General features: G+C 39.5%; 1 protein-coding gene across 3 annotated transcripts; it reads left to right on the forward strand.

Moving 5' to 3' along the window:
• Nucleotides 1-397: 397 nt before the first annotated feature.
• On the forward strand, nt 398-21592 carry CLTRN (collectrin, amino acid transport regulator). 3 transcript variants are annotated; one of them, XM_051608702.1, is made up of 7 exons: nt 398-1043; nt 1388-1446; nt 7001-7086; nt 13792-13908; nt 16672-16866; nt 17636-17712; nt 19771-19896. In XM_051608702.1, the coding sequence occupies exons 1-7, from the start codon at nt 977-979 to the stop codon at nt 19803-19805; spliced, it is 636 nt and encodes a 211-aa protein (XP_051464662.1). In that variant the 5' UTR covers nt 398-976; the 3' UTR covers nt 19806-19896. The 3 variants fall into 3 exon arrangements, with proteins under 3 accessions (XP_051464662.1, XP_051464672.1, XP_051464652.1); XM_051608712.1 differs by lacking the exon at nt 19771-19896 and having other exon boundaries at nt 400-1043; nt 17585-17677; XM_051608692.1 differs by lacking the exon at nt 17636-17712 and having other exon boundaries at nt 405-1043; nt 19771-21592.

A 21592-nucleotide genomic window follows, 5' to 3' on the forward strand; every position in this document is an offset into this window, starting at 1 on the left:
TTAAAATATTGGCATACTTGTGTGCCTATATGTATGCGCAGCATGTCATGTCTGCAAAACAAGAATATGTCTTTATTCAAGATGCTTCCTCTGAATTTTTTTTATTGCACATCTTCTTACTCCAGTTGCTGCTATAATGATCCTGCAACATCAAGAAAGTAGTTCTCCACTTCTATAACTGTAGTTTTCATGCAGAGCAATGCCTCAGATGTGGTTGTTTTTTTTTTTGAATGGAACAAGGTGTTTGTTCTGCTGGGCTGAGGCAAGCTCCTGAGCCAGGATATAGGAGTGGGACTGGAGTGGGAATAGGGGGATACAGCACTGGGACCACCAGGCCTGCCCTTCAGAAGCACTGTGTTCAAAGCAAATGGACAAATCTGAAACTCTTTCTTAGGGCTGGGATTTCATCATGCATTTCTTTTGGAGGGATGAAAAGGGTGGCCAGTCTTTCTTTATCCTCAGAGGCCCTCCGTGGGACCAGCCAGCTTCCCAAGGCACCTGAGTGGAAACTTCTTTAGGGATCTGGTGGCAGCTGAGCTTCAAATTCACCTGTGAGTGAATTTGGACAGCACAGTGTCCCACAGCTGTGGTCGCAGCATGCTGTGGTGCAGTGTCCCTCAGCCATCTCACATGCCTGACATTGCATCTGGGAGGGAAAGAAGAACGGCTTGGAGCATTGTGTGAAGTTTTGTAGTGTTCTAAAAACAAAGAAGGAGAATTCAAAACTTGTTACAGCCTTTTTCTTTTTTTTTTCTTTTCTTTTTTTTCTTTACTACAGAGAAAGGTAGTAAATAACTAACAGAAGACAGTTGTTTCTAGAGCCTGTTTTAGCTAAAATAACGGGGGTTAATTATTAAACCTTTTACTTGGTTGCCCACTTGTGCTGCTGATGCTTTAATCCTGGGTCACAGAAAGTTTAAGAGTGCTTTACAGGGGAGGCTCACTTCTTTTGCCTCAACCTTTCCACACTGACGGGATGTTACGGGTTTTGTTGCTTATTCTCTCTCTAGTTGCCATTGCACATACAGAGCTCTGCAAGCCGGGTAAGTTTTGGAGCTGATTCCTGTCCTTTCCCAGGTAAACGTAGCTATGAGTTTGTGCCTACAAAACTGTCAGCTTCTCAGATTTTGAATTTAACTGATTGTCTCCAATTTGAGTATTTGCTTCTTTTGTGAGTTTGATAATGAAGTACAGAAGTTGATCATGTCTATTTTAAAGAGGTCATGTTCATCCCTGTGGCATTTTTCAGGCTAGTAACTCCTAACTGGGTAATCTGTCAAGACACATTTAGAAGCTGTGGGCTGTGAAATAATTAGAGACATAAATTATTTAAATTTATATTTTTGCTGACTATCAATTTATGTTTGCTTTTTTCTTTTTGTGTCAGATGCACAGAATGCTTTCAAAGTCCGGCTTAGTATCAAAACAGCTTTGGGAGATAATGCAGTAAGTAAAGTATCTTCACATATTCTTCCTAACTGAATATCTGACAAAAGAGAACTAATATAGACTGTAAAATTTCTGAAGGCAGCACAAGTAATTTGTTCTGAAGTGTTTAATTGTAATAGCTTGCTCAAGTCAAGGCATTCATTTCTTGACATTTGACTAGCCCGTTCCTAAAACCAGCATCCTTTAAGAGAACTGTAAGCTTGCCTTTCCTGGAAAAACAGTAGAGATGTTGCACTTTATGCATAGGACGTGCTGCATAAATCTAAGTCTGTATTTTCGGCAAAGCACTTCTGCTTGAGGGGGCTAATTGTAAAGTCATGTCTGTGAAGAGAAGAAGAAAAGGTTGTTTGGTCATTATTAAATAGGACCTTACATCAGGCTCTCAGACAAGCATGGTGAGTAGAGATCATTCAAGCATGTGTCATCAATTCCCTACTGATGTAGGGCTTTGGATAGTGGTCTTTCTTATCTGTCTGTGGTGCATAGGCTGGTCTCATGAGGACTGGAATGCTTTGGCTTAATTCAAGTCCTTGGGCTTGATATTGGAAGTACTGGTGTGAGCAATAAAGGGTCTCTGATATGCAAAAGACTGGGAAATTAGATGACCGAATGGTGCTTCCTGACCTAAAGCACTATGAAATATGGCAGAGCCCAGCACTTCATTTGCAGTTTTGGATGCTTAGAGCAAATCTGCAGTGTGTTACAGTGCTCAGCATGAAATTAGATATGAAATGTCGTGGACAGTCATGTGCTCTGGAAGTCTGGTGTCTGATTACATTAGGAGCCCTGGGAAACAAAAAGCAGCCGGTTACACGTTATAAGAGACTGGAGATAGGAGAATTTCCATATGGCCATAGAAGCCACTCTAAAATTACTCTGAAATTTCAGGTGATTTAAACTAACATTAGCAGTGACCTAATTCTGCTGGTAACTTCATAAAACAGTCGACTTGGGAAGAACTATTCAAGATATGTGCTGAAGTATTTGTCTGTGGAACTTTGTATTGGAGTTAGTTCTCTTGGATGAGAGACTTAAACAGCAGCGCAAGCCTGATTTGTTTAAAAATTTATTAAAAGTAGTGTAATCTTGTGGCTGAAAAGATGTCAAAATCATTATTGAAGCTCCTTTTGTTGATAACTGCTAATATTTTGATTTAAACTTGCTTCAAAATAGTAGCGAACAAAAAATTGCAGTTCCCAGTAATGATCTTTCTTAGTGCTTTTTACTTCTCCAACTATAGCAAAATAAGAGGGTTTTGTTTGATCATTTGTGAGTTTTTTAATTTTTCATCCAAAAAGGGCATGATGTAAATCATTATTTTTAAAGGCATATTATTTTACAATAAAAAAAACAATAACTGAGGAGACTTTTTTTTTTTTTTTTTGTAGATAGATATAAGTTTATTTAATATAACAAAATGTGTTGAAGACCTAAGAGTGGGGCAATCTAGAACAGCATTTTAGAACAACAATATCTTGGAAGTGGCATGATGCCATACAAAATTACCCCCAAATAAGGAGCAATTTATTAAGCTCACAGGTAGTAAGTAGTTCATAGCCGTTGCAATCTTCTCTGAAGATGACTAACACTGAAAACTGAAAACTACCAAACTGAAATTCATTTTGGTTGAAGGATTTGGGACACTTCCCTTTTTTATTTTATGTCTTTATTTTAGCAGAGAAAAATATAATACTGTCATTGTATCACACTAAGACTCAGACAGCTTAGAATATCTTGGTATGATGCTCTGCTACTGAATTCCATTTCATTCATTTCCAAGTCACTTCAAGCTGAATGATAAAAGAAAACCCTGATACTGTGGGTATTTTGCTCTAGGACTGGCAGGATAACTCCAGTGTACACTCAGAGGCATATGAAATAGGTTAGTGTAGTTTTCCACGTGAATTAATGTATGCATCCACTTGGTGTGAGGCTGATAAAGGCAGGACACCATGTTTAAATTTGTTCACAAGATAGGCTATACTTTGTGGCAGGGAGTGCCATTTAGTGTATTTATATAGTTCTTATCACAATGGAGCTGGAAAGAGCAGCTAAGATACAGCTCATATTTAGCCATTATCATTGTATTTGCAAATAATGGGTGTACTTGACAGAGACATTGTTTGCTAACCAGTGGGAGGAAGCATGGTGTCTGTAAGCCTAAATGGAAGGAAAGTGATTTATGAGTCTCTCTGAGGATGGTGTTAACTTTATGAGTGACTTCTGGAATAGCTGCTAGTCACTAGTTGCTTACTACTCAGGGAGTTAGAGTGGTAAGAGAGGTAATTAAAAAGGACCAAAACCAGCTAGGGAGTGAGCAGAAGTGATGCAGACTGAGAAGTCTGTGTAACTCTGTGTCACTGCTCAGTTAAATTGTAAGAGTCAAAGAGCTGGTCCCTGAGGAGCTGCAGCCAGGTGAAGTCGCAGGTGCCCTTCCCTTCTGGCTCATATATGCAGGCTGTTTCCAGGGTGGAGGATGAAGGGGAGAAAGCTGTCATGCACCTAGTGTCTTGTCATCAAATGGGACCCAGAAGTGTGTGTGTGTCTGTAGCCACACTCCAGCCTGAATGTGTCTATTTAAACAGCCGTATTATTGCCTTGGTTATTCAGGAGGGAAGGAACCTTGGAAGGTCTGCTGCTGCCAAAGCCAGCCCAACACTGAACAGATCAGGTTTGCTCAGGGCAATTTTGTAATTTTATAATCTCATTCTACTACTTTACATTTTGTCTTCTTTGGAACAGTACTTTAGCATTTCACTCCATCAACAACCTACACTCATCATCTTTGACCCATTATGTCATTAACCTCCTCTTTCACTAGCAGGCACTTAAGACTGGCTTCCACAGTCAGCTGTGTCTAATTCTGCACCTCCTTAACATAGAATGGCAGGTACAACTGAGCCAAGGCCTTTGTGTTTTTTTCTTTGTAGAGCAAAAAAGATCATAAACGTCAATAGTTCTGATACAATCATGTAAGGTTTCACTGATAACAAAATTATCTTGTATTTATGGTGTGTGGTTGCAAATGATATTTAATACTTTTACTCTATAGCAGCACAAGATGTGCATCAATAGCTGAAATTCATAGGAACATGAGAACAGAAGCAACATCCTCAGTCATGAGCTGCAACCCAGACCTTTGCAATTGGAGGATACAGATGAAACTGATAAAACCCTGTAGCAGAATGATTTAAGTTTCTTTGTACCTATCCTTCTGACTGGAGAAAGCTGCTAAGTAGAAATTGGCTCATGGCAACTTTTGCCCACTTGTTCCTAGTTGCTACAGTTAACTGGCTTCAAGGGTTTCTTGCCTTCCCCCTGGATATTCCTGCAGGCAGTCATGTACAGAAGTTCTTGTTCATATGGAGCCCACAGCCATCTCCTCTACCTCCTGTCTGATCACCGTTTTCTTGGGACTTCTTGCCCTTCTGCCTGAAAAGCTGTCTGCAGCTCCTTCTCCTCACTCAAGCAGACCTGTGATTTCTGCTGAGCTTTCTCTGCCAGTCTCCCCTCACATTTCTTGCAGCTTTCTGCTAATTTGTCTCTTTTAAAGTGCTTACTTTTTCAGCTGGGCCTGGAGTTCCTCACAACAAATTATTTTTCTAGTTTTGAGATACCCTTTTTGTTACTCTGACTTACAGAAGCTCAGGCTTCATTTGTGAAAACTGAATACCTGATAGTGATAGTGCATATTTATATATATGTATTGCACTAAACATAAACATATCGAGTACATATACCTGGTAATTCTGCATTGCATTTCACTCCATGGAAGCATGAAATGGAGTATGCTTCATCATCATCTGTTTTCAAGACAACTTATTAAATTATCTCTAGAGCTGGTTTAATCCACTGGATAGCAAATTATTTTTTTCTGTCCTTTTGGATCTGTTCTCAAAGGCTGTAGGTGGCATGTAGGGATTCAGTCAGTAGTACCCACACAGAAAAAGGAGGATTTTCCCTTTCAGTGCTGCAAATTATGCTCGGTTGTTTAAATACAGATGTCTTTAAAATTATGATAAATAGTTGTATGGCTCGCATCTATATTAATTCCTCTACACATTGTCTCTTTTATTACTAGTTGTTGTCATTACTGTCACATTTTCACCAGTGCAATGGGGTCCAAATACAGGCTTTTATAATTTCTTTTCAGTCTCTTTTTCAGTTTCACTTCCCAGGCTCATGCATTATCACAGTATGCTTACACCTCCCTTCATTCACAAGGCAGGAGCATTGAATTAGGACCCAGATTCTCAGCACTGCATCTGGATTTTAATGCCGCTTGAGTACTCTGTTGCTCAGCTTTGTTCTCCCTGTCCTACTGCATCTCAACCCATTTCACAACTCATCATTTGTCTAGGGGTGGTAAAAATAATCAGTATGACTTTCTGCCCTTTAAATGACTGCCTCCTTCCCTGCTTAGGTTCCCAGTCCGCAGGATGTTGGAGTGAAATAAGTGTTGATGCCTGGAAGTTGGTTTCCTTCTTTCTGTGGAGAGGTTGCAGCTCCATGCATTCAAAATCAGAATTTAAATATCAGAATTAAGATTTGTCATTTTCAATGCTGCTTACTGTTTTTTTGATGTACAAAGCTGTTTTTTGAGTATGTTATAAAGGCCCATGAAAAAGTAGGTCCAAGTTGTCAGCAGGGTTAAGTATCCACACCGTTGGGTTTCTGGTTTGGATGATTACAGCAGATTTTTTTAATGCTGAAAGTTAAATATTAGATTTGTGTTCTGATTGACTGAAGAGAGCTGCCTCTAACCTCTATTAATCTTTGTAATCTGCTGAAGGGAGAGATTCAATCAGTATGCCTCAGTTGTGGCTCTTATAAAAATGTAATAGGTGCAGTTCTTACGGGTCATTAGAATTGTGTATGTGAATGAAAGCCCAGGGAACTTAGTGAAGCTATCTCAGAAAACTGAAATTATGGAAGCATGATTTTTTTCATCAAGAAAATAAATACGAGTTTTGGAGTCTGTATTTAACTTCATATTGAAGTAGTAAGGATGCTGTTTTCTTTCTTTTGTCTCACGTGTGATGTAATAATTTGTAATATAGTTGTGTCTGTCTTCTTTTTGCAAGGACGGTGTGCAGCAGTAAGGACATGATCTCATTTTATTTCCTGGTGTCTTGACATAAAAATCCCAGAATCTACCTTCAACACTAGCTTTTTTTAATTTTTGGGCAGAGCAAAATGGTCTCTGAGAGTGAATTTAAACCTTCTCCTTTAACAAGATTTATCCAGAAAAAGAGGCAAGGCCATGGGTACAGCTGAGTGGAGAGAATTCTAGTAATATGCCTAGTCTTTGGTACAAGAAACTTTACAGCTTCAGTTTGGTCAGCTTTCAGAAACATTCAATTCATTCCATTAGAAAAAGTCACAAAATAAAAGTGCACACTAAATAATGGACATTTGGAATTTATTTTTGTAGCACAATCAGAGAATTTATTAATTTTCTTGATCAATACATTTTAAGTTTGGTGACTCTTTTCCCTCTCTACTGCCAGCACTGGTGCTGAAACTGATTATTTTTCATCTTCCTTTACAGTATGCCTGGGATGCTAATGAAGAGTACCTCTTCAAAGCAATGGTGGCTTTTGCAATGAGAAGATATTCCAGCAAGAGAACAACTCGGTAAACATCTACTCAGATTTGCCTTATACACATTAGCAGTGCTCTCTGTAGTGGCCCATTCTCTGCTGTGCTGAACTGTGGAAATCATTATACACAGCTTCTAAAAACAGACTGTTCCAGTAGATTTGACACCCAGATACATGTCTTAAGCAACGTTCAGTCTTTGGACTAGTGTCCCTGTTGATGTGAAGTGACACAGCTGTGGACCTCAATGGGGTTGTGCCCGTTCACTCTAGGAGAACCTGGCAGTTAAGACATGATACTTTCTGGAAACCATATTTTGAGGAGGTGAAGGGACACATTGGCACAGTTAAGAAATGCAGTAAAGATCCTTGAATAAGCAGCTTTGGTGCACGTTCTCTTAGAGCACAGCTTCAGCAGTATGCTGAAGATGAGCTGACTCAGAGAACTAGAAGTTGGACAGTTGTGCTAGAGCTGTGTTCTGCTGGGCTGATATTTATCCCTAATATTGCAGAAGTTGAGTCACCCAAGATTAAGAAGTTTTGGATGGTGCAGTTCAGACAGAAATCAGCCTTTTATTGGTTTGGGGATTAAATCTACCCAGAGGTACCAAATATTCTTCTCAGGCTTCTGATCCTTGCTATTTATGAAATTAGATACTGGATGAGACAAACCATTTAGCAAGCTGTATTTTCAGTGTGTTTTTATCTTTCTTAAATGAAAAGCTTTCTAAGTGTTTTTCTATAGACCTATTATTTTTTCATTGTTTTTCAATTTTAAAGGAAAGATTTATGGTTCTGGTAGGCTAATGAGGAGACGGTTCTCAATTTACTTAAAAGAAAAGCTGTTTTGGGCTGTCATTGCATCAGGTGAAGCATAGTCCACATTTGCAATGATACTAGCTAACCTCAGTCACCTGATGATTACTGTGGCTGCCACACTTTCTCATGAATAGAAGGTGATTCTCCCCCCTGCCACGGGTTCCTGGCTGTTTCATTTTTATTCCTTGGAATTTGTCTCCTTTGAGCAAGAGAGCTATTACACTAAGCTTAACAAAAGCAGCCAGGTATTCTACTGCACCCTATTAAAATGACACATAAAAATAAGTTCAAGATATAAGCTAATTAAAGGTGATTATGCAGGGCTTTTCTTCAAGTTTTCAAATTAGCAGGTTTTTCATCCAGTGTCTGATCCATAAAGATTCACTTTTGAATACTCATTTTAGTCTCAGGTCCTGTCCTTCAAAAACCTGTGTCAGAAGTCAGTGATCATTTTCCTCTTCAAGCACTGTGGTTCCCTCCAGACTCAACTAATATTAGAAATCTTGATGCAAGAACGGAAAAAAAATCTAGCAGTATGAAAGGAGTTGAAATGGAATTTATCCTCTCTGGGAAATCACAGAGTTTTTGCTCACTTAATTCAGTCTCTTACCAAGATAATTTTTCCTATGGACAAATATGGTACTGTCATTGTTACCCCAGTTTGGAGGTGGAGTTGCACACATTGGTGATTTCCTGCGAGTTTGTTTTTCCAAGAAGTCAGTATAGTATTTGGGAACAGCTAAGTGTGGACTCTTTACCTGTTTTTAAGGTGGTTTAGGACTTCTTCATGAGGTATAACTTGTTGAAATGTACCTTAGAGGTATAACTGCTAACTTTTTTAGGAGTTCTACGTACCTTTGGGGTCATGTGTAGGTAGCATGCCAGCTGAAGCACAGCTCTGCAGCTCTGAGGTCTGGTATGACCTACGAAGCAACAGGCTAAGGAGTTTCCCATCTGTAGATCTTTCCCAAATCCCATGGGACCTCAGAGTCCTTGTTCAGAGATGGAGAGCTAGATGAACCTCCCAATACACCCCAAATAATCTGCCTGTTACATGGGAGCAGTATTACTATGAAAGCCTGCATCCTGTTAAAAATCCTGGAAATAATGCATCTGGTTAATTAAAGATTTTTGTCAAAGTAAATTTATGAAAAATTCTTGAGTACTTTACATAGCATATCATAGAATCACAGAATGGTTTGGGTTGGAAAGGGCCTTAAGGATCATCTAGTTCCAAACCCCCTGCATGGGCAGGGACACCTCCCAGTAGATCAGGTTGCTCAAAGCCCCATCCAACCTGGCTTTGAACACTGCCAGGCATGGAGCATCCACATCAGAGATGGGGCAAACACTGGTTCTGCCAAGGTATAAATTCTTCATAGGACCATAACCAGGATGTCACAAACCTTCCCTTTAACATCCCTTTAATTTCTAACACACCCACAGCCCTGCAGTAACTCACAGCCACAACTAACTCTCACATGAGACCAAATGCTGTTAAATTCAGCAAGCTGGATCAGGCCCCACATAATTTGTCCAGCTGATCAGCATAACCATTGTTGCAGCATGTCCCATCATTTTTGAGATTCAATGTTACCTTTTGTTAGGCTTCTGAAGCTGGATAAAAGCAGCCTGTAATGACAAGCATTTGAATGTGCTGCTGGAAACAGCAGTTGATGCTGGTTTTGCCCTTCTGTAACTACTGAGTGATCCAATGCAGAATGGGCAGGATTGCACGTTACATCTCAGGTTCCCTCAAGTTAATTTCTAAACTAAAATTAAATAAATCATGGAGCTGTGTTTAATGTTTGAAAGGCTTGTCAATTTTTCCAGTTTGTGTGAAACAGAGGAAAGACACAATCCATTGAATTTACTCAGTAATTATTAATACAGATAAAATAAATACTTATTTTTCAGTGGAGAAATAAAAATCCTTTATTCCCTGCTCTATATATGGCCTTTCAATTCATTCTCAATACATACATTAATGAACTACGTAAGCCGACCTTTGATCTCTCAGTGTTAAAAAATTATTATCTGTAGTCTGTGTTAGTAACTCTGGTTTTGCTAATCTGTGACTCATTTGAAATAATACGCCTCTCTTTTGGGGCTAAGATTAGTTAATCTTTAAAACAGAAAGAATGTAATCACATTTATTTTCATTCAAGTACCACCATCTACCTTTGGTACATCTTCCCCCCATTTAAAAAGCTGCAGTTTTCCTCATGAAGTGAACAGAAAAAAATCATCAATGTTATCCATCTTCATAAGGCAGGCATCTTTGATACTAAAAATACTGTGACCATTTAGAACAACAAAATAAGCTTCTAGAGTTTAAGCTGTTAAATCAATGTGATCCCATGGCTGCTGTTCACAGAAAGGAAGGAGACAGCATTCCTTTGCAGGAGCAGGTAAGTCGCGTTGGGTTGGAAGAGGCCTGATGCTTTCAGGAGAGCTGAAGATAGGCATTTGGGACTTGGGGCTGTGCTTCTCTCACAAGCTAATGGCACCCAGCTCCCTTTGAGTTTCTGGCAGCTCTTTCTTCCCCTTAATTAATCCTTTAAATCTCCGTAAGTAACTGTGATGGTGTTTCAGGCCAAGGAACCAAAAGGGTTTCCTGCCCTCTACTCACTGATATTAATTTGCTTTTATTAAAAGAAATGTAATTTTGGAGTTTTGCCATGGTTCCATAAGGCTAGGACCAGGATCTTGTCATTCTGGCAATAGCAGCCTTCTCATCCTCATGGCACAAGTCTGTCACTTAATAAAAATTTTATCCACATATTTGATTATAAATACACCTAATTAGCATGAAGAAGTCAGGTTTCTGAAATCTAAACAGTGTAAAGGTGCCATTTTTTAATGCTTCTGCATGCTATGAATCAAACCTATGTACAAATAGCACAGGAAAAAAATCCATACCTGCTGCAAAGAAAGTTTGTTGGTGCTTGTTGAACCAGCTTGGTTTGGTGTTTGCTAAATCCCCTTTGGACTTATCTTCGGAGCCTGGAAGGATTTACAGCATTCAGATTGGACTGATGAAAAAGTGGCAGTGAAGCCAGGTTTTGGATGCTTATAATCAAGCAAGGATTTTAGACACAAGAGGGAGCAGAAGGAAGGCAGAATTTGCATATCCTACTGTGAGTCTTGTAGCCCAGCTGACTCAATACTGTTTGGTCTAGTGCAAGAGAAATGCTACCCAAAATGATGACCGACCGCCCTATCTCAAGCTGGAAGCCCTTGACACCACAGAAAAGTCTCCAAGTTACAGAGTCTCTCCTAGTCTTTAAGGAGGAGTGAGAAAGTCATGGTGTTCTGGCAATCTTTGTCTACCAAATTTATCTTTCACTTTGAACATTTGTCACTCAACCCACTTCAAGAACATCTGTAGGGCAACACAAACCCAGATTTTCTACCTGGACCAGTTTTTGAGTCTGCCACAGGAATTCCAGCTGCAAGAACTGCAGTATCATGAAGCTTTAGGTCCAACTGTTAAAATTCTCCTGATGGAAAACTTCCTCTGCGGATACAATTTTAGATATTCTGTGAAGTCAGAAAGAGTTTGTCAGCCACCAGCCGAAAGTAGACTCTTCCCTCTCTCCCCCACGAATGTTGTGCTTTGCTTTTGTTTTAGGAGAAATAAATATGCTTTTGCTTCTGACTGTTGTCTGAAAACTGATGTGAACACCTTCTCAAATTCCAGAGGATGGCTTTCCTTTTTTATCCATAAAAATTCTCTGTATTTACAAAATTGACATTTATCCATCAAGGTAAAAGTGGGTATTTCAGCTCTGGAAAATCACTGTTTTCCATTTTATTGTGTATCTCTATGGAGTATATACCTTGTTTGTAAAACGTAAGGTTGCACAATCCAGGGCACCCAAAACAGCACCTGAAAGAGCTTTCAGCAGTAAGTAAAGTATTTCTGCAAAATGTCCATGAATGAGCTACTGTGATCAAGCCAATGCCTGTCCTGCCCTTAAAGCAAACTCCTCCTTTTCTGGATGGAGACTACGCATTCATAGCAGTTTTGGCTGCCTGACATTAAATCTCATGCTTCCTGCTCCTCAGGCCACTTGCCGAGGTCATTTCATTAATTATGGTAATTAGCCAGCAGATGGCACCACACAGCAGAGCTCTGCGGCAGAGGCGGTGACTGGCAGCCGAGGATTTGTCACCCTGAGGTGACAAATTTCCTTTCCAGCAGGTTGGAAAGGAAATGTTTAAACTCGCATTTTGATGATGGGCCGGTCAAACTTTAAACCCAATTATGCTAGTTAGTAATGAGAACGACAAACATCACTTTAGTCAATTAAAAGAGAAGCTGCATTTTTCTTCGCTGGCTCACTGAAGGGTTTCCTTCTGCAGAGCAGCAGGTAGTATCTGAAGACTGATCATCCCAGAGACTGTCAAGACATGGTGGCTGTGTTGTGCTTGTGACCAAGCAGGTCCCATACAAAGATGAACCAAGTCCAGGCTGCTCTCTGGAAATAAAAATGCCCCTAATTCTTGCTCCTGGGCTTTCAGAATATCTGCTTGCTGCTTGGACATGGGCAGTAAATCTGAATCCTCAGCCACATTCTTTGCATTAGAATTATAGAGTGGTTTAGGTAGAAAGGGATGTTTAAAAGTCATCTAATCCAAGCCCTCTGCAGTGAGCAGGGACATTTTTAACTAGATCAGCTTGCTCAGAGCCCTATCCAGCCTGACCTTGAATGTTTCCAGGAATTGAGGCATCTACTAACTCTCTTGGCAACCTGTGCCAGTGTTTCACCACCCTTATTGCAAAAAATTTTTTCCTTATATTTAGTCTAAATCTACCCTCTTATTTATTAATGATACAGAACTATTTTTTCCCCCATTTTTATCTCTCTAGGTCTCTATACTTGAATTAATAAAGGATTTGGCTATCCTTTTATGATACATACTGTATTCCTTGCCATGCTGTGGTAAATGCCACCTTATACAATTCCTATGTATTACACAAGTTTAGTTTCTTAGTTGTGTGGATAAACAAAGGACAGAAGAACAACAGGGCACTGTCTGCCTCAGTCACTGTTATGATACTCATGTGTTATCTCTCACTTCTTTAGTTTAAATGCTCATGATGATGTCATTCCATGAGGTTTTTCTAGTGATGATTCCACCATTCACTAGTTTTAATGGTAGAGAAAAAATTTGTAAGAGACTGAAAAAGGCATTTCAAAGACCCTCTGCACAATTTTTACACAGTGTGACATGAGAAGCTTGGTGCCTGTGCCTTTCCACTGTTAACTTCACATAAAGCTGAGCGATCTTCTTTTAAAACAGATAAGATACCTATTTGTCATAGCATAAGCTATAGGGCATAGGCCAGTGCCAGTAGAATGTCTAAATTTAGCCTGTTCCCTCCACTCTGTGCCAGACACTGTGAACAAAGATGTCAAAAATAATAACATCAATTCATTGCTTTTCCCTCTAACAGATTTATCCTGTAGAAGGACAACACTCACTTGAAAAATCATATGTGGGATCCCCCACACCTAGTTCCTGTAGTATTAGCTGTCAAAAACAAAATTCTTATTCATCAATGCTTTTGCACTATTTAATGACCTTTGTCACAGCTTTGATGATTAAGATGCAAATAAGTTTTTTCCCACTTAACTGTCCTAAATTTATGTACAAGATTATTCAAGTTTGTAATAACTTCAGAAATCTGTTTGAAGATTCAAGTTTGGTCTCAATAGCATTTTTTTTTTTTTTTTAATCATATTGGGGAATGGGAATTACTGTGAGTGATATTTCTTCCTTGAGCATTAACTGTTAACTTTTTTAAAAATAATGTTTCCCTCTTTAGATGAAATAAATATTTTAAGAAAATCTAAAATATCTCAATAATTCCTTCCCAATGTCTTTACTGATGATTTTTGTTTTAACTGTGCAGAATTTCCAATGTGCTGCTCTGCAACGTGACGGATCGAGTGTCATTTTGGTTTGTGGTCACAGATTCTTCCAAAAATGTGACTACTGTCCCTGGAAGTGAGGTAGAGGCAGCCATCAGGTATAGTCACTGCTTTTGCAACCTTTTCTTCCTTGCTGACTGAGGATGCTTTCTCTCTCTGGGCCTTGTGTGACTGAGCCCTCTGCCTCTTTAAGGATGAACTAATCCAAGTGGTTAGAACACCAGTACTCTTCCATGCGTGTGAGATCAGAAGGACTTTTAACACTCCCACAGAATGCAAAGCATGTAAGCCTTGGGATTCTAAATTTGGAAGGAGTCTCTCATAGTACTGGAGCCTCAGAAGGAATCTTGTCCCTTCCCAGAGTCCTACCTGCAATTTTCTGTCCAGTGCATGCACATAGACTGCTCTCATTCAGCTGCTACATTTCCCAGTGAGAGAGCCTTCTCCCTCAAATGACAGAATTGTACAACTTTTGGTTGGGATTTATATCATTTAACTTGCATTGCCAGCCATCTGCACATCTGCACCTGGACTAATGACTGTAGGCTCCATTTCAGTACTTCTCAAGTTCATCTGACTTAATTTAGAAGTCAGCTTTCACATGAAAAGAGCTCGTGTGAACTCTTCATGAGCAGAGCTGGCTGTGTCCCATCTTGGCTTAAACAATCTTCTACTCACATTCTTTTCATACCAGCTCTTTCTGGAATGCCAGTCAATATCATAGCTGAGCATTGTACAAAGTACCATGGGGTACAAATCAGTTTGCTTTCTACTAAATATCACATTCTCTAGCCATTAAAGGCAAGAGTGTGGAGCTGAAGAGGACAGAAGAAAAAACAAGTAAGCTGACTTCAGTGGTCCACCAGCCCTGTATTAAGGGGTTTATAGAGATGACTCCCACAAGCAGCATAATTCACGTACACTTCTCAAGTGCAGAGTGGAAAACAGACCTCTTTGTAGGCATTCTGTGCTTTGTCTTGAAAATTCGTGTTATCTCTGTGGAGGTGTAATGCCTAATTCCTGATGAATGAGTATGCGTTCTTTTGAAAAGATTAACTTTTAAGCTTATGAGCAGATTAAACTATTTCCTACAGAGACACCAAACAATACCTTCATAGCATTAGTGGGAGAAGCAGATTATTTATTCACTGAAGGTCTCTGTAAGAGTGCTGGAATGCAGGGTTTTTGCATTTCTGTTATTCTTTGATACATTCAGTAGCATAAGCTGATTTATTTAAGTCTTTTATGTGCCCTGTTTGCCACAGAAATTGGATGCTATTATAGTATGTTTGTTTTTTTAACTGCTGTCTGTCACTCGGTACAGAATATGCTATTTATTAAAAGTTTTAATTCCTACCTAACAGAAACAAAAAAAAATTGTCTATAAAACTACAATAGTTTTTTATTCAGTTGCTTCTGATTGCAGGCTTCCATATTAAACCATTTTTCTAATTAATCATACTACATGAGCACACAAAACTACTACCCATAGACCTGAATTTTTAAGTGAGATTCTCTACAAAGTAAGAATAAAGAGGAAAATAGGTCATGTCAAAGCTCTGTATAAGACCCAAGATCTTGATAAATTATACATAAGATCTGTTTATGCATCTACAAACACAAAATGTATCTGTAGTTGTCTGTGTGTGTTTCAGATCATAGTTCTGTAAGTCCAGCCGTTAGATGAGAGTGAACAATGCTTATTTCAGCTCTTCACAATGATCCTTTCATATCAATAAGGATAAAAATATTTTCTAAATCAAAGACAGTTTACTGTATAACGCGTCTTCTAGCCATGGTTCTCAGTCCTCTCCAGGAATGCTAGTTTTTCATTAAGGCTAAGAACTTTGCGTTTAAGGCACAGTCAAACATTATGGTGTTCAAGAGAAGAAACTGGAAAAATCTTGCCTGTATTTTCCATAATCTGTTCTTAGGAAATACTTGCTGTATGGTGAATAAATTGAATTGTATACAAGAACGACCTGATGTAGATAATACAACTGCAATCAAAAAGAATCTCTCAAGACCAATATATGTAATACATTTTCTCAAAAAATGTTAGCATTTTCAAAAAGATAATGAAAGATACTGCTAAAGCCTCTTAAGGCTGCTTAGATTTAGATCCAGAAATACCTGGAAATGCTTAGAAGCAGTGAATGTAGGTGAAGATACCCATTAAAGGGTAGCAGTTATACTACTCATGTGAAAAAGCATATTTTTTAGACTTATGGTTTCTGATAATGGAAAAAAATCCATGCAAAGTACAAATCCCTGAATCTACATCCTGCAGGGAAGAAGGCCGTGTTGGCAATAGGGTTGGCTTCTTCTGGACCAAATTTTATCCTGTGCCTTATGGACCTAAGAAAATCTACAGCAGCAATAGCAGACGTGTGGCCCAAATTGTGCAGCATGGTTCAGCTTGAAGTGCCAAGGGGCACTGACAAGTAAATCCTTTGAGCACGGCATGGTAGGTCTGCCACTCCCATGCTGATCTTGAATGCTGCATGAGCAAGACAACAGACCCATCCTTACAGGTTACAACCGCTATGTCTTAAGCACATGGTCCAAAATAGAAATAAATAATAATAGTGTACTTCAGGTCTCATCTGTATTTCCCATTTTTTTCAGATAAATACATCTGGTTTTCAAAACCCCATAAGTGTGTGGGTGTCTACGGATTATTGACAAGGTCTATGTTAATGTGAATATCTGTGCATTCTTGCCATCATGCTGGATCAAATTCAGCCCTGCAAGATTTGCAGCACATATATGAAAAATCATTTTAAAAATTATTCTTCTATCTTTTTAACTTCTAGAATACCTCTATAAAGAGTTGTGATGTTCTTTGTGTTTTTATGAAGGATGAACAGGAACAGAATCAACAGTGCCTTCCTACTGAGTGACAAAACACTGCAGTTCCTGAAAATAACCTCAACCTTATCACCTCCTGTTGAACCCTCCACGCCTGTCTGGCTTATTGTATTTGGTGTTGTTCTTTGTCTCATTGTGGCTGGAATTGTTTTGCTCGTTGTTGGAGGGATTCGGCAACACAAGAAGTAAGCAGCTTAGCTTTTCTTCTGTTTTAACTGAATACTGGCAAGTTAAGTCATCTGGCCTGGTTTTGCTTTTCCAGTCAGCCTCAAAGAAATTATAGTTGTGCCCTCACTCCCTCCATAGTAACCATGGATAACCCATGCTTCCTTTTCTGAGGAAAGGGGTTAAAATTTTTAACTATGAAGTATAGATGCCTTAGTAATGCTGGGGTGTTAAGAGGAAATAGGGAGTATAAGAATATGACCCTAGAAGCCTCCTAACTAGAGACAATAGCTTTACAAAGACATTTGCTGTCATTCTTCTCAAGGTTTAGTGTGCCACATGTGAGCCTCCTCTTAGAGACTACCCAAATAGCTACCAAGAGGGAGAAGACTGGCAGTGACTGTGTCTTGGCACATTTCAGATAGGTGTAATATAAATAAATTATGCTAAATAGCTATGATTTTTCTGCGTATATTCATAATTTGTGCTCCACATCAGGCTGAAAGATAGCCTTTCCCTCCCTCTATTTTCAAAATAGCTGAGCTTGAGCAGTTCCCCTCAATATGGTGTAAACTGCACGCTCATATCATCGTGCTGCCAGCAATATGTTGTGTTGCTGCCTGCCTACAGTCACTTGCCGTCTTCTGTATCTCATGCTCCTGTTGTCTTTTTAGTTGTGCAACTTTTCACTTCTCCCTCTGTTTCCCTCCTCTGCCTTTACATATAACCTTTCCTCAGAGCAGATTCATCCATGATTGAACTCTAACCCTCCTTTCACATCAACGACAGGGATGGGAGAGAGAGAGAGAAAGAGAGAGAGTGTAAGTCAAGTGTGTATTCCATCTACTCTTGCAAAGACTCTAGAGGTAAAAGGGTTGGTCCGGACTATTTGTCTTCTCAAAAGAAGAGCCAGACATTAGAAGATAATTTAAAAAGTGCTTATCTCTTCTTCAGGCACCAAAGTATATGATCTGATTATCAAAGAATTCAGCATGTCCAGTAATGAGTTTTCTTGGAAACTTGTCCAGAGCTGACATAATGGTAGCTCTGTTGCCTAGGAAGCTGTATTGGAAATCTGGCTTCAAGGATGGTATTGGCTTCTCATAAATCTGACATTTTGTTTTTATAGGCCTTTAAAGTACCAGTTAAATACCTCAGTTCAGATAAGCCCAGAAGCACATGTTTCAGGCCATTTGTGCTCAGGGTGGCAGGGAACGACATGGTTGGCCTATAGTGAAGTTTCAGTAATGAGTTAGACTCATGCATCATTTCTTTAACAGAAAGGTTTTCTTAATTAGATCTTCACTGTGCATCCCTGCCAACATGTAAAGTTACAGGCCACTTGAAGAGCTCCATATGATTGTAGCCCTTGACTCTACAGTGAGCTGGATCAGACACACTGTCTCCCAGCCTTGTGTTTATTCTCCTGTCATCACAGCAATAGGACACCTCCCTCTCTGATAATAAATTCAGCACACACCTGTGGCAGGACCATCCTCTGCTGGCTGTGCTGAACTATACTGAAGTCTACCCCTACCCCCCAAAACCCCATCTGCAGCAGAGGCCATAAACATTTGCCTTGGGAAGAGTGAAAACACACAGTGTTTCCCTCTATTACTCTTCCATGATCTAATTTATAGCTGGGGGCCTTCCTGAGATGCATTTGGTCTTCATGTGTTGGGTAGTGCGCAATGTTTTCTCTTCCCTTGGCTTTTTTTGTCTTCCCTTGGACTCATGAAATTATTAGCATCTCTGAATTCCTATGGCAATGAGTTCCACACATCTGCTACTTCTCTCATTTCTTTTGAACCTGCTTCTTAGTATCTTATTTTATGTTCTGCCCCCACAGATTTTGTATTAAATAACATTCATTCTATTACTGTGAGAGCAGATACACCAGCCAGAGATCAGAGGTTTGCACTACTACCTCCCCTTTACCAAGTCCCTAATGCCAAGAATCTCCCAAAGGCAAATAAAATTTTATTATTGTTAATGTTGCTGTTATTAGCAGTTACACTGAGTCAGGTTGTTATGATTGTCCTGGGTCAGATTGTTACAGTACATGTTGTGGGATAGGAAGAAGCAGTGGAGCTGACCTTTGAGTTTCTTATCCTCTGAAACTGCTGATGCTGCACAGGCTGTAAAGTACAGCAGGTTTGTCAACTATGAACTTGTAGTTCTCAAGGTCAGAATAAATCTGGAATTAAAGGAACATTATGACATGTTGATTGATATTTCCATATGAATCTTCCTGTGGTTGTATTTTTAGATAATTTTATGCAGCAAAAGCAAATATGCTTTTGGTGAGAACTGGAGTCTGGAAAAGTGGAAGTGGTGCAATTGTTTGATGTGGAGAACAGAAGTATAAAATACTGGAGAGGAAGGTGACTGTTAATAAAGTTTGAACTAAAAATGCAGATTTGCAGAACTAAGAGTACCTAACTTCTGGAAAAGATCATCAAGGAGTGTGAGGGCCCTCCGGTCTCCACATTTGGGGGCTGTAGTCTAAAACGTATATTTTAATTTGTCCACATCATGGGGTGAAATCCATTACATACATAACAGGGTCAGGCTAGATGTTTAGTACAGGCCTTCCTGATGCAGAGCAAAACCAGATTTAGATATGTGTTCCATTTTTGTTTCACACCTACTTTTCCTTCTCCACCCTTTGGTCATTCTACAGAATAAGGAAGTGAAGTAAAATTTATAACATACTTGCAAATTGTTTACTCTAGGTTTTCTGATTCACAATCCTGACCTCAACCACTAAGCCAGGGCTTCCGATCTGCGGGTGCACCAGATTACACCTTTCAGAACATAACCTACAATACACTTCTGACTAAATGTGCAGTTTTCTATATGTGGAATTGGGCTGGAGTGCCCAGGTCAACAGAACAGGATGATTTTATCTCTCTTGTTTTCAGAAAGAGCAAAGAGTCAACAGAGAGAGAAAGTCTAGAAGAGAAAGACGAAGTGACAGTAACAGCAGAAAATGGAATTCCTTGCGAAGTGCTGGATTTAAAAGCAGGCCACATTAATGGAGTCTTTGCAGCAGATGATGAACGGTTCACATCCTTATGAAATGCTGCCATTACTATCTGGCAGCTTTTTAAAAAAACTCCTGTGCCTACCTTATCTTGCCACTACTCCTGAATGTCAAACATGAAGACAAGAAGAATGCCCTTTCACTTAATTTCCCTCAAGAGAACCTTTTGCTGATAGCACACTTAAACCGCCATGACAAAGCATTTGTTCATGAGCAAAGCAAATGAGAAGACCTCAAATGATACCCATTAAAGATTTCCAGAAGATGTGCAGCAAAATGGATTTGAAACCTACCTTGTGTCAGGCATTTAATTTTTAATAATTATTTAAATATGTCCATTGCATGTTTTTCCCAGTTGTAAATGTGAAACTGTATTATTCCTGAATGTCACTGAGGAGATCATCTATCATTGTCAATTCTTGTTGGGCTTTCTTTCAAGCCATATACAAAAGTTTTTCTGTAAAATTACCTCTGTTTGCTTATATGCAGGATGCCTTTGGATGGAATAGTGATCAGTGCATGAAAATTTTCATTTACTGAGGAAAGAAAAAGCAAGCTTTCACAGCCGCTCTGAGGAGGTTTAAAAGCAGGTGCGTCATCTATAGCTTGAGGGCTAGCAAAGATCTGGTACTAAAAGTATTTTTCACTTAACAGCCAAAGTTACAGATTAGATGACCTGTAAATTAAAAGCTGCAAAAGTTGGAAAGCTGTTGAAATTAAAAGTTGCAACAAAGGAGAGATTATTCAAAGGTGCATTCTGTGTTTAGTGGCCCAGCTGTCATTAAATCCATGAGGGCATTTCACAGCTCTTTGAAAAAATCTTCCTTACATTTTAAAATAATACAATTAGAGTAGATTTCCAAAACGTATCCAACCTGGGATCAGATGAACCTTCATGTGACAGCTGGATAGCTTTTGAAAAGATTGAGTGCTCAACACACCAGCTGCTGGGTTTTGTGCACCCAACCTGGATGAGAACGTGTAGGTGGTGGTAAGTCACCAGAGACCATTCAGACCTGTTTCCTCCTTGTATGGCTGGGACATGAGCATCAAATGGTGCCAGACCTTAAACTTCAGTGTTGGATTACTTGGAAGTCAGCCAGATGTCAGACTGTGCTGTCTGTGCTCTGATCCTGTTCCCATTTAAATCAGTGCTCAAACTCAGACTCATTTCAGAAGAACTGGGCCCCAGTAAAGGGGTGTTATGTGTGTGAGTAATTGTACACAGAGAATGGAAATGTGTTGAAGCAAAATACAGTAACTGCAATCACCAAACAGCTACCCGTGTCACTGAAGGCAGGATTTGACCATTAGTCGTCCTGTTTCCAGTCTCACGTTTGGAGGCAATATTCGAAAGCTCATTTATTTGTTAGGGTTATTCCATCAGACTCCGCACCAACAGGAATAGGGTAAACCAGGGTAAAAGCTGCTTGTAAAGGAACATCCAGCATCCTGAAGGGCACAAAGGTTTCTTATCTGCCAGGATACAAATCCTTCAGTGTTTTTTTCTGTATTGAGCACATTTGGCTTTTCATTTGACTCAGCACTGGTTCTTGGGAAAAGGGTGAGCAGAAGGGGAGGAATGGTGAGGAGACAGAAAGCAGTGGAGCAAAGGGAGGAAGCTGAGTGGGGGAAGCTTGAGGCTAGGGGAGGCAGGAAGAGGAGGGCTAAATGTAAAATAAAACTCTGTAACCCATTGA

The sequence above is a fragment of the Apus apus genome, chromosome 1, assembly GCF_020740795.1.
Source record: "Apus apus isolate bApuApu2 chromosome 1, bApuApu2.pri.cur, whole genome shotgun sequence".
Taxonomy (NCBI): domain Eukaryota; kingdom Metazoa; phylum Chordata; class Aves; order Apodiformes; family Apodidae; genus Apus; species Apus apus.

What these genes read in the sequence shown, in the direction of transcription:
- CLTRN (XM_051608692.1), top strand. Translation starts at nt 977, where the DNA reads ATGTTACGGGTTTTGTTGCTTATTCTCTCTCTAGTTGCCATTGCACAT. An exon ending in TACAGAGCTCTGCAAGCCGG is followed by an intron (nt 1,044 to 1,387) that starts GTAAGTTTTGGA and finishes TTTTTGTGTCAG; the next exon opens with ATGCACAGAATGCTTTCAAA. An exon ending in CAGCTTTGGGAGATAATGCA is followed by an intron (nt 1,447 to 7,000) that starts GTAAGTAAAGTA and finishes CTTCCTTTACAG; the next exon opens with TATGCCTGGGATGCTAATGA.